The following is a 13,846-nucleotide window of genomic DNA, read 5'->3' on the forward strand; positions in this document are numbered from 1 at the left end:
TCTACCACTCGCTGCATGCTGGGCCAGTTTAAGAGCCTGCGAGCCAGGGGTGAGGCACATTGTCTCGGACTCAGGCCATTTCCTGCAGATCAGTGGGGGTAAGGAGTGGGGGTGGAGTGTTTTACACTTCAGGGTGGTGTTGGGGGAGTCGTTTCATGTCTATAAGCCCCCTTTTTTTGCCTTTGTTCCTCTGTGGCCAAGTTGTCACTCGAGGGAGAGACTGTGGAGTGTGACTGGATTTCACACGGCAGGTTAGCAGGGTGACAGAGGAAGGAAAAGTTACATGACTAAGTAATAACATTCAAAAGGAGAAAGAAAAGCTTGCTGAAAGTCCTCCAAGCAGGTTAACGGGCAGCTTGTTTGCGCATCAAGAGTAAAACGTAATAAAGACTCTCCAAATGATTGGACAGATGTCTAAGCATAACTCATGTTTACATACGAAACAAGTTCATGTGTGAATGCAAAGTAGCTTCACGCATCAAGACATTTAGAGGTTAATGATATGAACAAGACAGGGATATTTTCTATTAGCTGCCGACAACAATTAAACAAACCCCCAAAACAGCAGAAACAAATATGTCAATTCACACCAACTATCAAATAAATCTAATATAATTTATGATAACATACAAAATTCTAAAAGTTGTAGGCATTGCAATCAAATATTCTACTTATTAATGTTCCAGTTATGTCAATCACAGATTTCAGCCAAAATTATCAGCTTTGGCTGCAGACAACCATAATGTATCCCACGGGCATCCTGTATGAATATTTTTTTTAATAAAACAATAAGGATCCAATAATAAGGTCAAGTTGAAATACCTGTTGACTGAATGCATCTATATATTTGTTCAAAGGAAGCAAATATATGCTCTTTTTTGCCCACGTTGACAACTCAAAAATAACAAACTATTAAAAAAAACATTTTATCACAACCAGAATAAAACTGACTTATGCACAAAAAAAACTCACGAAGCAGAACCCCTAGGTTAAAACGATTTAAATCTGCAGTTGTGTCTGTATCTTAAGATGAAGCAACTTACCTGAGCCGCTGAACTGACTGCTGGCGAGGGTCATTGTTCTGTTCTTGCCGTTGGCTACTGGAGGCGCGAACATCTGCGGGAAGACAAAAGGGAGACGACAGAGTTAACTGACAAAAGCAAAAAGATGGCACACTTCACACATCCTATTTCCACTAACAAACCACATAACGTGCACTTGTCATTCAACTGATGTTTAAGCAATCAAGTTTGAAGCGTATTCAGAATGCTATTGCGAGCTCGCAGCAAAGATCTGAAACAGTTTACAAACACCACTTAGTATGTGTCCATGCACTAAATTAGTCCAATTTGTCAAATAGTTCGGCCCTAAATAAGCATCTACAACCCATAAAAACAGTTAAATTTGATCGTATTCGGTTTTTGGAATGTCGGAATAAAACACCTGCATTATGCGATTGAAAACCAGATCTCTCGAGTAGGTGTGTGCCGCCGCAGGGGACCCTTCATATTGCGCATGCGCCAGTCTTCACGCACGGGAAGCAGATACCATTTAATAAAAACATAGCAACAATTGCAATGAAGACGAGACTGTATATTTGATTCACAAATTAAAAGACTAACATTTTAAGGTAAATCAATGGGAGAGAAAAAGAAACAGATATTTATTTAAAAAGGTAGCTAAGGAAATGTAGAATGCCGGCTTCATACGGACTCCAGAACGAAATAAGAATGAGATGAAAGAGAATGAAGCAGGTACTGTATATTACAAGGCAAATAATAAAATGTACACAAGTCTCTCCACACTGCTTTTGTGCACTCCAAACTGATTAGCAATAACTCTGTATTCCGCACAACTGGCAAACTGGTCCAGCACCATAGCAACCCTCAACTGGAACAGTGCCGACCGGGGCAGGAATGGTCTTTTCCTTCAGATTTGAAACTCCTTCCATCAATCCAGAGAGCCTTTTGAATGAACTCAGAGATATTCGAATGTTTAGTTTCCATGATTCTCCGTCCGAAAAGTCCTTTGAAACAACTCTGTCCCGCCAGTCTTTCTTTGCTTCGGACCTGCATCCGCTCAGAAACATTCTTGGTAGTAGTGTCATGTTCATAGCGCAATCTAAGATCATTTCTTGATTCGGTCTGCTATTAAACATCATCAGCGAAGCCATTTAAAACGTGTTATTTGTAATCTGTGCCAATATTACAGCGGACATGTACAACAAGAACTGCGCTGTTGATTTGTGACGAGCCGCACATAGGGCTATAAGTAAACGTTATCCATATATTTAAAAGGCCAATATTTGTCTTTATGTTCATTAATAGTATCAACGTCTCAGCCTTTTCACATTACATGATGCCTTTATGTCAATGTTTATATTTTGACAGACAGAGGTATGTTTTAAAGTTATGTACATGTACTAAATGTATGTACATATACATGCTGTATCGGGACAGATCCATTAAGAGATTGAGCCGAAACAGGTCGTATAGGAATTACTATACACAATAAAACATTAACAAAGCGCTATGTCACATGAATGTTTTTAAAGTAACTTTATGGAATGAACAAATCCACAACATGCAAAACCATGGTGTATACTTTGATATCAATATAAAACACAAGGCAGTTTTATTAAGATCAAGTCTAATAAACAAGCTTTGTGCTTCAACAACACCATGTGTTTCAGTGCAACAGTTTAGCCAACAAAAATAAACACGAATGATACCTCTCACATCAAATACGCAATGTGCACAGCCTGCGTTTGATTCAAATAAATTATAAAACATTTTAGGTAGTATTTATGTTATCGGAACACTGAGTGTTAGCAGTAAAATAAAGGGTGAGTGATCATTCCAGTAAACAAACTAAAGATTTTAGAAACAAGCTGCGGCAACGTTCCCTACACATCGCGTGCTGCATGTTTCCTCGCGTCATTAACTCCCATTCACAGCAGGACGCTGTGCTAAGAAAATGAAAGCAACACCTCCTCCATGGTATTATTTCAGCGTGGGACAAATGCGTCTGTCTCCAATATTGTCAACACCTGTAGTCATCTAACAGCAGCGGTGGGGTCTTGAACGCACGCCGAGACACCTCGGAAATAAAGCGAAGAGAAAGGAAGTTAAACAAAGCGCTCGGCTCCGTTTAGTCCGAGAGGAACTCTGCAAAGCAAAGTCTGTGTAGTTGCTTTCCGCCATGTTTCAAGCCAAAACGACGTTAGTGCGCATGCGCCGCTGTGACTCCGTTTCTGGGAAGTAAGCAGTGTTGCCTAAAATGCATTAATAAATGACGGTTTTTCGGTAAATACATTTTTTTAACGGTATTACTAACCGTCATTATATCGTTTACTGTTACATCCCTACGTCCAACATTTGTGATGGCTCTAAAAATCGGCAAGCAGGGGAAAAAAACACAACTTGTTTGTACAACCCTCTGACGGTTTCTCACCTAATTATCAATGTCGTATTTTTAGTAGACAGGAACATCTGCTGTTACAAATTGGCAGTCGATCAATCTGGGCATTTTGATCGCAAATACCACTGTTTAATGAGATCCTCCCTTTTGGGGCAGCGCTCCTTTTTTCTCAGAAGTGGACTGTGTGAGACGAAGGAGGGGAGCACCAACATTAATATGTACACACAATAGGCCTTTCCTGAGCAGCAGCAAATCAAATCAAATCAACTTTATTTATAATGACAAAAAGGTAGTGGCGAGCTGTCATAACATAGCATGGATTAACACTGATCATCTGCAATATTAAGGGCAACAATTTGGAAGTACTTGCTGTGGCCTTTATGTACTCGGAACTTGTCATTGAGCCTGCCTGCAATTACATTATCTGGAGAGGGGGGGGAAACGAGCAAAGCTAAATTAAGACTCCCATTGAAACAAAACTCCAAAATCAAAAAGGTAGTCCACTTAGTAGATTATGTATCAGGAACACATCGCAAAGCTTCTTTAAGACACTCATCTACAAACAAAATTAAATTGTTCCCTCAAAGAACAAAGGCTGACTTTTTGGTATGCCAAAAACTCTTGCAACAACTATGGTAATGTATGTTTGTTATGCTAGCAACATGGTGGAATCACCATACACTCTTGACGAAAATAAAGCGATTTAATCAAAGAAAAAAAAAACTAATTCCATCACTGAGACCTCCATCTCCCTTCTGTGTCACCCCTCTCTTCCCAAATGCCACCCCCTTACAGGAAAAACTGCACTCCCGCTCTCTTACCGCGCTGAAATCCAGGAGGTCGCTGAGTTCCTTGTCAGTTCCCACTGCAGCCATTCTTTGCTGCTGCTCGTTCATAACCTTCCGTCTCTAACAAACCCTACGAGAGAGATTTGCACATACAGGACTTTAATAATAGTAGTAATAGTGATAATGATGGCACTCACAAGCACAAGTGTGACAAAGCTTAGCATAACAAAAGAAAACACATTGAGAATGTCAATGCATAAGTAAAATGCAATACTCTTTCCTTACAACAGATCAACTATTACTAACCTGTAACTTATTACACACCAATATGATAACAAAGCTGTTTATCTTGTAAGACAAACAACCCCTATTATTGCCAACACAGGGCACTCCTAATGGAAATTCCAGGTGTTTAAATGTATTTTAAAGTCTGTTTTTTTAGTAGTATTTAAATTTACATATGCTGCATTTTGTCAAAACAATAGCAGTGCAAAAGATGAATGCCCAAAGTCCTACAATTTGAAAAACAACCCCAATTCTTTTGGAAAATACTTAACGTGTCATCAACAAAGTTATTAAGACTTTTGCTCAATGAGCAGTTATGGTATTAACTTGGACATATCTGAAACTTTTTCCATTGGCTTTTTTGTGACACCAGCACAGAAGGGGTGCCAGTGATGGCAAAGAGGAGAAATACAACAACCAAAGAACCTGAAATGTGATTAACGTAGCCGAGCAACAAAAGCGATACATAAGTCTCCTGTCCTGGCAGCTCAGCACGATATAGCTAAAACAACCATAATCTGTCAAAGTGTGTCCCTGGCAGTAAAGTAATGCAGCACAGAGTTGGCTTGGTCCATTACGCACATTTTGCACACGTGTCCCTGTGCACTCAGTACAACACAGCTAAACAAACAACCAAAATAAAACAACAGAACGTACACAACAAATCGCATCTTGCATCCTCTTATTTCTTAGCGCACCTTTGAGAGCTATACAACATGTTACTTAAAACCTTACCTCTGCAGTTAACGGTTGTATGATAGCAACATTTCGATTGGGAATATATGTTGTTGAAATACAAAGTTTGTTGTCATCTTATTCGAACTAATGCAATAATTTTTTTTCAACATACGTTGCTGACGAAGACACTGCCTTTTGTAAAAAAAATAAATCAAAAACTGTCGATGCTTCTTTTTTTTTTAAACAGCACAGCTGTACGTCCATCAAAAAACACACGAAAGGCAACTCAATACATTTTCAATTACAGGCATAATTGGGACCACTGTTAGCCCAAGGAAATAAGGGCGAAAGGCAGAGCTAATGACTGTATGCAAACACGCCATTACCAAATTACCATATGTCAACGCGGAAAAGAAGCTTGTCAAACGACATGGCCGAGCCTGTCGATCGCTGGATTTTTTGTTTTTTTTGCATTCCGACTCGGGAGGCCAGGGGCTCTGTGAGTGTGTGAGACTCACAGAAAAGGGTGGGAAAGAGGGGGGATATAGAGGCACTTGGACACCAACAGGTGGTGTGCTTTTACAGCCCCTTTTGTAATGTAGCACTAGCATGAAGTGATGGTATGAAAACAACAACAAAAAAGATGATTTGGGTAAAGCGCAGGGGGAGGGGGATGCTGGGGAATACAAAAACAATTTAAACACAAAATTATATCATGTGACTATCACAATTGGAACTCGGGCCAGGCGGAAATAATTTCACCTTGAGATGAGCGGGGGAAGAAAATGACCACACACACATTGAATCCAAGTATAAACGGGCTTGGGGGCACAGCCATGTCATTGTCTGTACTAAACTTTTGGATAAGACGACAGTGCAAAATAGCCTTCTCAGACATTACCCAAGCACTGAGCACATTGAAAGATGAGGGGGCTTTAACAAAATGGCATCTTGGGCCTCCTAGTGGATCAATATTTGAAGCAAGCAGATTAGGGGTGGAGGGGGTCTTTGTCACCCCCACACACACCAGGCAAAAGAAGCCAGGTCACAAAGAAGCAGTCAACACAACTTGATGGTTATTAAACATTAATAATTAGTGGTTATAAAGTTGAAACTGGTCACATGTCTATGAACACAAGCAAAACAATCAGCCATCATGTAAACCAGGGGTGTCAAAGGTACGGCCCGAACAGGTTTTATCCAGCCCGCGGGATGAGTTTGCCAAGTATAAAAATGAGCCGAAATTTTTGAATGAAAGAAACTGCTGTTCTAAATGTGTCCACTAGATGTCACAATAGCAATTATTTGTATCTTTGTAGATGATGCTACATATGTAATAAAAATAAACCACATGTTAGTGCACCAGTCGAGGAAAATGAGCAAACTACATAAATAACATCCTGTAATTTGATATTTTTTTTATCTTAATAGATAGAAAATTAACACCAATGAGTTGACTGATTAACATTATCACATAATTTATTCAGAAAGTAGAAATAACGACAAAAAAAGATAGAATACTATTAAATGCAACAGGTAAGTGTAAAAAACAACAACAACAACAAACAAAAAACAATGTATAGTCTCAGAATGTGCTTCTTCTATTTTTAAACAAAGAAAACAATCTGAAGTTGTCTTTATTTTTAAGTTATTGTGCCGTGATTTTACCAGTCCGGCCCACTTGGGAGTAGATTTTTCTCCATGTGGCCCCACGATCTAAAATGAGTTTGACACCCCTGATGTAAACACTGGTGACAGATATGTAAATAAAGCCAACTTGGCATGAGAGGTATTTTAACATAATTGACCACAAACATTTAAGATGACAGGTAACCCCAGTGAGTGGAGGGGGGGCACGATTAAGTAACTTTTGCTTCTTCCTGCTCCTTATCAGACATGTTGAATAGAGTATGTAACGGAACGGATTAAGCAAAGAAATCAAACAAAGCACCCATATGATTCAGTTTAGGAGACAGTTCAAACTACAAGTGTTCACAAAATACACAGAACAAGAATTATGATGAACATCTTCAACTCTTGTTTTCCTTTTATTGAGACAAAGATTATTTTTATAGTTAATTACTGTGGTATATTATTTATTTGTTCACTGTTCAGTTACAGAGAACAAGGCAATTGGATAAAATTGCTATGGTATGAAAAGGGGTAGGATTAAATAAGCTCTACTTCTTACTACTCCTTTTCGGACGTGCTGTAATGAAACAACTGGAATTGTGTGATGCATTACATTGTATCGTATGCATGTTCCAAATAAACTGGAATGTATAATAATGTATTTTATGGCATGTTTGGAAACGAAAAATCAACCGTTAGGTAGGACAAACTAACCAAAATTAAAAAGCAAAAAGGGAAGGAAAAAAGATGGCGACCCATGCAAACTTTACAATATTGGGGTTCAACTCGCATTATGGTGGGGGAGTTAGGAAGACGGTGGGGGTGGGAGCTACAGGGAGGAATTTCCTGCCAAATGTGCAATAAAACTAGAAGTCTTGCAGGAGGAAGGAATGTCAGAAAGGCAAAAAAAGGGGGCGCTTGGGAGAAGTTTGTCTGTAAAATGGGGGTGAGAACACTAGTAGGCCCCAAAACACAAAGTTCAGCTAAACAGCCTCGCTAACATCGCATTGCGTTCCTCTAAATGCTAACTAGCAACAGACACACGGTGGAACAGCACAAAAATGATGTTTACATGACAAATGTGTGGCTTAAATAGCAAGAATGTGTCGCGGCGGAACAATATGAAGCTAGCTAAAGTCCAAGCGGACAGAAACTTAACAATGCTTTTTAAAGCTCACATTCCCCCCACAAAACTTTTTCGAAAAATGTCCGTCAAACCCGTCGAATCTCTCCGTGGGATATTGAAGTATTTACCTCTCCTCGGTGAATGTGTGCTTATCCAATTGCGATGAAGAAAAGAAGGCGAAGGGGGGGTAAAAAACATAAAAGTTGAGGAGAATTTCAGCGCATGAGGAGACGCATTGGAGCGTCTTTTTCCCCCCACTCTCTTTGTCCCGGGAAGCTCGCTCCCTTCAACTACCCGCGTCTAACACTGTTTACGCCAGTGTGTCGCGTCCGTGGGCGAACGAATCTATCCTACTCGCTAATCTCGCGGCGTCTTCCTCCCCTGCTTTTTGTTGTTACAAGTGAGGAGATAATTTCATTCTTCTCGTAGACATCTTCACCTCCTCCGTCCACATTGTCAGACGCAACAACGTATCCCTCCGCGGGGACACGAGTGAGCCGAGGGCCTCAAACGCCAGCGGTGTCCGATTTCAAACGCCTTTGAGGGACTGGCGTTGTTTAACCGCGGCGGATTACAATCGTCGGGGTCTTCTCCGAATAAAGGTGACGACGGAGTGAAAATGGAGCTGGGTATCCAAAATGGCGATGGAGGGACTCATCCAAAAATCGCGAGCGTACTACGCGCACTAGGTCGCGCGGCGGAAGGCTATGGTAAGAAAGTTACCTGCGATTACACAGCAGTAGCTTCGACGAGATGGCACGATAAATGCGAGAAGGCTTAGCCAATGAGAAGACGGGTATTGTTGATTTACAGGTGCCTCGACCAATCGGATGTTGAAAACACGGCTTTTTTACTGTATGTCCCGCCCTTTTCCTGACGCTCACTTTCCCTGTGTGGAGGCTGGCCGAGGGGGCTGCAACGTGCCCGCTGACATCATTTTAATTTTAGGTTCACGTCCTCACTCGCCTCTTTTTTTTAACAACTTCACAACAAAATACAGTAATGTTTTTTTTACTTTAAACACACTGTTGTATTACAAATGTGCTGCTTTATACATTATATAGTACAGTGTTTTTCCACATTTTCTGAGCAAAGGCACATTTTTTTCATTAAAAAAATCCAGAGGCACACCACCCGCAGAAAACATAAAAAAATTCAACTCAGCAGCCGATATTGACAATAAAAAGTATTTCTCGCAATTGTTGGATATGAATTCAAACCATAACCAAGCATGCATCACTATAGCTCTTGTCTCAAAGTAGGTGTGCTGTCACGACCTGTCACATCATCATCATCATCATCATATTTTGAAGTTTTTGGTGTTTTCTTGTATGTAGTGTTTTAGTTCTTGTCTTGTGCTCCTATTTTTGGTAGCTTTTCCTGTTTGGTTGGTATTTTCCTGTAGCAGTGTCATGTTTTCCTTGAACGCTATTCCCCGCACCTGCTTTGTTTTTCGTAATCAAGACTATTTTAGTTGTGCGGACGCTACCCTTTTTTGTGGGGACATTGTTGATTGTCATGTCATGTAGGGATGTACTTTGTGGACGCCGTCTGCTCCACATGCTGTAAGTCTTTGCTGTCGTCCAGCATTCTGCTTTTGTTTACTTTGCAGCCAGTTCAGTTTGAGTTTCATTTTGCATAGCCATCCCTAAGCTTCAATGGCTTTTCTTAGCGGCACTCACCTTTTGTTTATTTTTGGTTTAAGCGTTAGATACCCTTTTACCTGCACGCTGTCGTCTACATATTAGATCACAACAAACATCGACAAAGCAATTAGCTACCTGCTGCCACCTACTGATATGGCAGAGTATTACATGGTTACTCTGTCGAGCTCTAGAAAGTGCAGACACTCAACAACGGCACATTTGCAGATTATAATTACTGGTTTGCAAAAAGTATTTTTAACCCAATTAGGTGAAATTACATAATCTCCCACGGCACATCAGATTGTATTTCACGGCATACTATATCAGTGTTTTTCAACCACTGTGCCGCGGCACACTAGTGGTTGAAAAACACTGATATAGTATGATGAGCCCTTTCTGGGGGTTAGCGGGGAGTACTAGGATGACGGGGGATGCAAAACAATAACAATACTGAAATAAACAGCAGAAAAAAACAGTGCAAGTAACAGTGTAATAACAGTGCAATACATGTTCATAACATGGTCACTACTGCCTAGTTTCTCTTGTTATATTCTTATTTTTACTGTTATATTTGTATTCGTATTGTTGCTTTTTATTTTTGTTCTTATTGTTATATTTTCTATTTTATTTCCACTTATACCCCCATTATTTACTTTTTCATTTTTAAATTCGATCTCAATTCTGTACACTGCTGCTGGAATTTTAATTTTCTTGAGGGAACTCTCCTAAAGGAATTAATAAAGTACTGTGTATATATCTATCTATCTATTTATCTAGTAACACCAGACCTACATTATGCATTATACGTAACATTTCTCATTTGCTTGTGATCATGTTTAATTATAACTACAACGGTATCATATGATTTTATGTAGAAAAGATATGTACCTTTTATATATAATCAAGGTATATATGTTTTCTTTATATTCAAAAAGCAAAACAAACAATATGGGTCAAAAACAGACTGGGTTTCTATGCGAATGGTCCGAGAACCGTAAAACCAACACATCCCTGCTAACTGGCTGCTTCCTCCAAGAGGATCACAGCCAGGCAATATTTTGTGAAGCAACATTTTCAAGGGGGAAAAAAAGCTGCTTTAAAACAGTGAGACAATAATCAATGCACAAATCAGTTCTTGGGAGACATTTTTGAAAATAGCCCAGTCCCCTCTTAACTAATGTTGAGCTACCTGGCTGCACAACACCCATTGCACATGCATGAAAAGGCACAATAACCCACTTTATAGAAAGTTATTTGTAAGTGTCAGACAGCTGTTGTTTCTAGCCCGAGGGCCAAGCTAGAGGAGGGAAGTTCAGACAGTGCCTCTTTTGTTTTCCTGTCTACAAACACAACAGTAGTCCCAGTTCTGGCCACATAAATACTTCACATATATTATGTTTAAGACCACCTCTGAGGCCGTTTGAACACGGTGGGTGTGATGGATATGACACAATAAAGACAACAACAACAACAACGATCAATGCAAAGTGCGCTTAACCAAGGTTCAAGCAAAGGGAAGAGAGGATTTGCTGTCAATAGGACATATAGGTAAATAATCCATCGGGTGTCCCCCGGGTTAAGGCACAGCACATTAATTAGCCTCATGGACAGACTTAGGAATGTAATGGGGTTACTGCTTGGAACGAACGCACATATGGGTCATAAATACCTTCACAAACACACCGTGCACGCACAAATACAGGCACGCACATGCAAATGCAATAGAAAATAAGCTAAATAAAAAGGGCATCTTGACTTATTTATCCAACACCTCTTTTTGGGGAGATTGGAGGAACATATTAATCAACAAGATTAAGCTTCAGAACAACAACATCTGCTCAAGGGGAGAGATGATTCCCCCCCACCCCCCCCTTTTTTTTTTTTTTTTTACGTCGGAGAGAATATCTCCTGTTTTCACTTTTTTTCCAGCAGACGTTGGGGCCTTTGAGTAAGAATAGCGCCGTTGTCAGTATTAGCAATGAGGCTTGTAAGCCCTCCAAGTAGTTTGTAGTAACAGCTGGGTCTGACATAGAGAGCAAGCACAAGGGCAGCAAGAGGGAGGGTACGGGGGGCCGGAAGAAGAAGAATCACAAACCAAAAAAAAAAAAAACCATAATATAATGTACTCATCTTTGATGGACTTACAGAGAAAAAATATGGTGCTACTTTTTTAATTGCACACATAACTGCATAATACTAACTACAAAAATCTACTGAGATAAAATACTAAAGAAATGTATTATAACAAGTGTTATCAATTTAAAGGGGAACTGCACTTTTTGGGGAATTTTGCCTATCATTCATAATCCTTATGTAAGACAAGAACACGTATGTCTTTCTTTTTTTATGCATTCTAATTAGAGATGTCCAATAATGGCTTTTTTGCCGATATCCGATATTCCGATATTGTCCAACTCTTAATTACCGATTCCGATATCAACCGATACCGATATATACAGTCGTGGAATTAACACATTATTATGCCTAATTTTGTTGTGATGCCCCGCTGGATGCATTAAACAATGTAACAAGGTTTTCCAAAATAAATCAACTCAAGTTATGGAAAAAAATGCCAACATGGCACTGCCATATTTAGTATTGAAGTCACAAAGTGCATTATTTTTTTTAACATGCCTCAAAACAGCAGCTTGGAATTTGGGACATGCTCTCCCTGAGAGAGCATGAGGAGGTTGAGGTGGGGTAGAGGCGTTAGGGTGGAGGGGAGGGTGTATTGTAGCGTCCCGGAAGAGTTAATGCTGCAAGGGGTTCTGGGTATTTGTTCTGTTGTGTTTATGTTGTGTTACGGTGCAGATGTTCTCCCGAAATGGGTTCGTCATTCTTGTTTGGTGTGGGTTCACAGTGTGGCGCATATTTGTAACAATGTTAAAGTTGTTTATACGGCCACCCTCAGTGTGACCTGTATGGCTGCTGACCAAGTATGCCTTGCATTCACTTGTGTGTGTGAAAAGCCGTAGATATTATGTGATTGGGCCAGCATGCAAATGCAGTGCCTTTAAGGCACGCCCCTAATATTGTTGTCTGGGTGGAAACCGGTAGAATGGTTGCCCCGGAGAGATTTTCGGGAGGGGCACTGAAATTTGGGAGTCTCCCGGGAAAATCTGGAGGGTTGGCAAGTATGACTGGGAGACTCAACTGCTCTGTAATTAACCCTACGTCCGTGTACCACTCCGTACAGCGGCGTTTTAAAAAGTCACACATTTTACTTTTTGAAACCGATACCGATAATTTCCGACATTACATTTTAAAGCATTTATCGGCCGATAATATCGGCAGTCCGATGTTATCGGACATCTCTAATCCTAATTTGTAATATACTGCAAGTATGAGGTGCCTAACTGTGAGGCGCTCAAGCCGCATTGGCCAGTGGCTCCCTGGAGCATTTTTTAAAAAAGGATGGAAAATGGAAAAAGACAGGGGGGGTGGGGAGGCCATTTTTTTGTTTTAGTATGGTTTTTGTTTGAGGACAAACATGACACAAACCTTCCCAATGGTTAGAAAGACCACTGTTTAATATGTTTAATATGAGTACTTGGTGAACGTCGTTTTGTCCTACTAATTTTGGCGGTTCTTGAACTCACCATAGTGTGGACTGTTTGTTTACATGTAAAATCTTCCACTCCTTCTTTGTCTCTTTTTGTCCACCAAAAGTTTCATGCAGTGTGTGAATGCACAAAGGTGCGCTTTGTTGATGTTATTGACAGCTAATTAGACTAGCTGTATGTACATATTGCCTCATTTGTAGGTATATTTGAGCTCATTTAATTTCCTTTACTTTTATCCTCTTTGTACATAAATTAGTGTTGCATGTCTCATGACACATTATCTGTATGTAATATTGGCTGCATTTCAGATAGTTGTTTGTGTGCCATGTTGTTCCAGACCACAGCAAACGTTACCTAGCTTGCCAAAGATTGTAATAAATCTATTAAAAGAAGACAGCCTGCCGTTTCCTTTACCTTGGACACACACATCTATACCTTTGGCCATTAAAAAGCCAGTAATTTCCAGGAGTTATCTCACCTTCTGAGTAGCCTCTGATTTACTAATGATTTCTAATGTGGTAAAAATGTGTAGAATAAATATTAAATTTCAACATTTCTGTCAAGGAAGATTTGCTTCAGCCTGCGACACGTAGTCATTTTGATAGTAGGCTATTATAGCTAATATAGACACCTACGTCATGCGTCGCCTTTTTTATATGCTGTATTTTTGGTCCAGTATGGCTCTTTCAACGTTTTGGGTTGCCGAAC

The 13,846-nt window shown here is 40.0% G+C and overlaps 1 protein-coding gene across 6 annotated transcripts in view; it reads right to left on the reverse strand.

Annotated features, from left to right (window-relative positions):
* tcf3b (transcription factor 3b) overlaps nt 1–13,846 on the reverse strand; it is a 129,230-nt gene that overhangs the window by 77,803 nt on the left and 37,581 nt on the right. For 2 of the 6 annotated variants that reach the window (XM_061977904.1, XM_061977905.1), the window contains exons 1-3: nt 8,058–8,628; nt 4,242–4,338; nt 1,044–1,116 (exon numbers count right to left, since the gene is read on the reverse strand). In XM_061977904.1, coding sequence (XP_061833888.1) covers nt 1,044–1,116; nt 4,242–4,316 — 148 coding nt within the window. In that variant the 5' untranslated portion in view covers nt 4,317–4,338; nt 8,058–8,628. Of the gene's footprint in view, nt 1–1,043; nt 1,117–4,241; nt 4,339–8,057; nt 8,629–13,846 lie in introns of those variants that run through there. The other 4 variants (XM_061977906.1, XM_061977902.1, XM_061977903.1 and 1 more) reach the window with 3 other exon arrangements.

The sequence above is a fragment of the Nerophis lumbriciformis genome, linkage group LG18, assembly GCF_033978685.3.
Source record: "Nerophis lumbriciformis linkage group LG18, RoL_Nlum_v2.1, whole genome shotgun sequence".
In the NCBI taxonomy this organism is placed as follows: Eukaryota; Metazoa; Chordata; class Actinopteri; order Syngnathiformes; family Syngnathidae; genus Nerophis; species Nerophis lumbriciformis.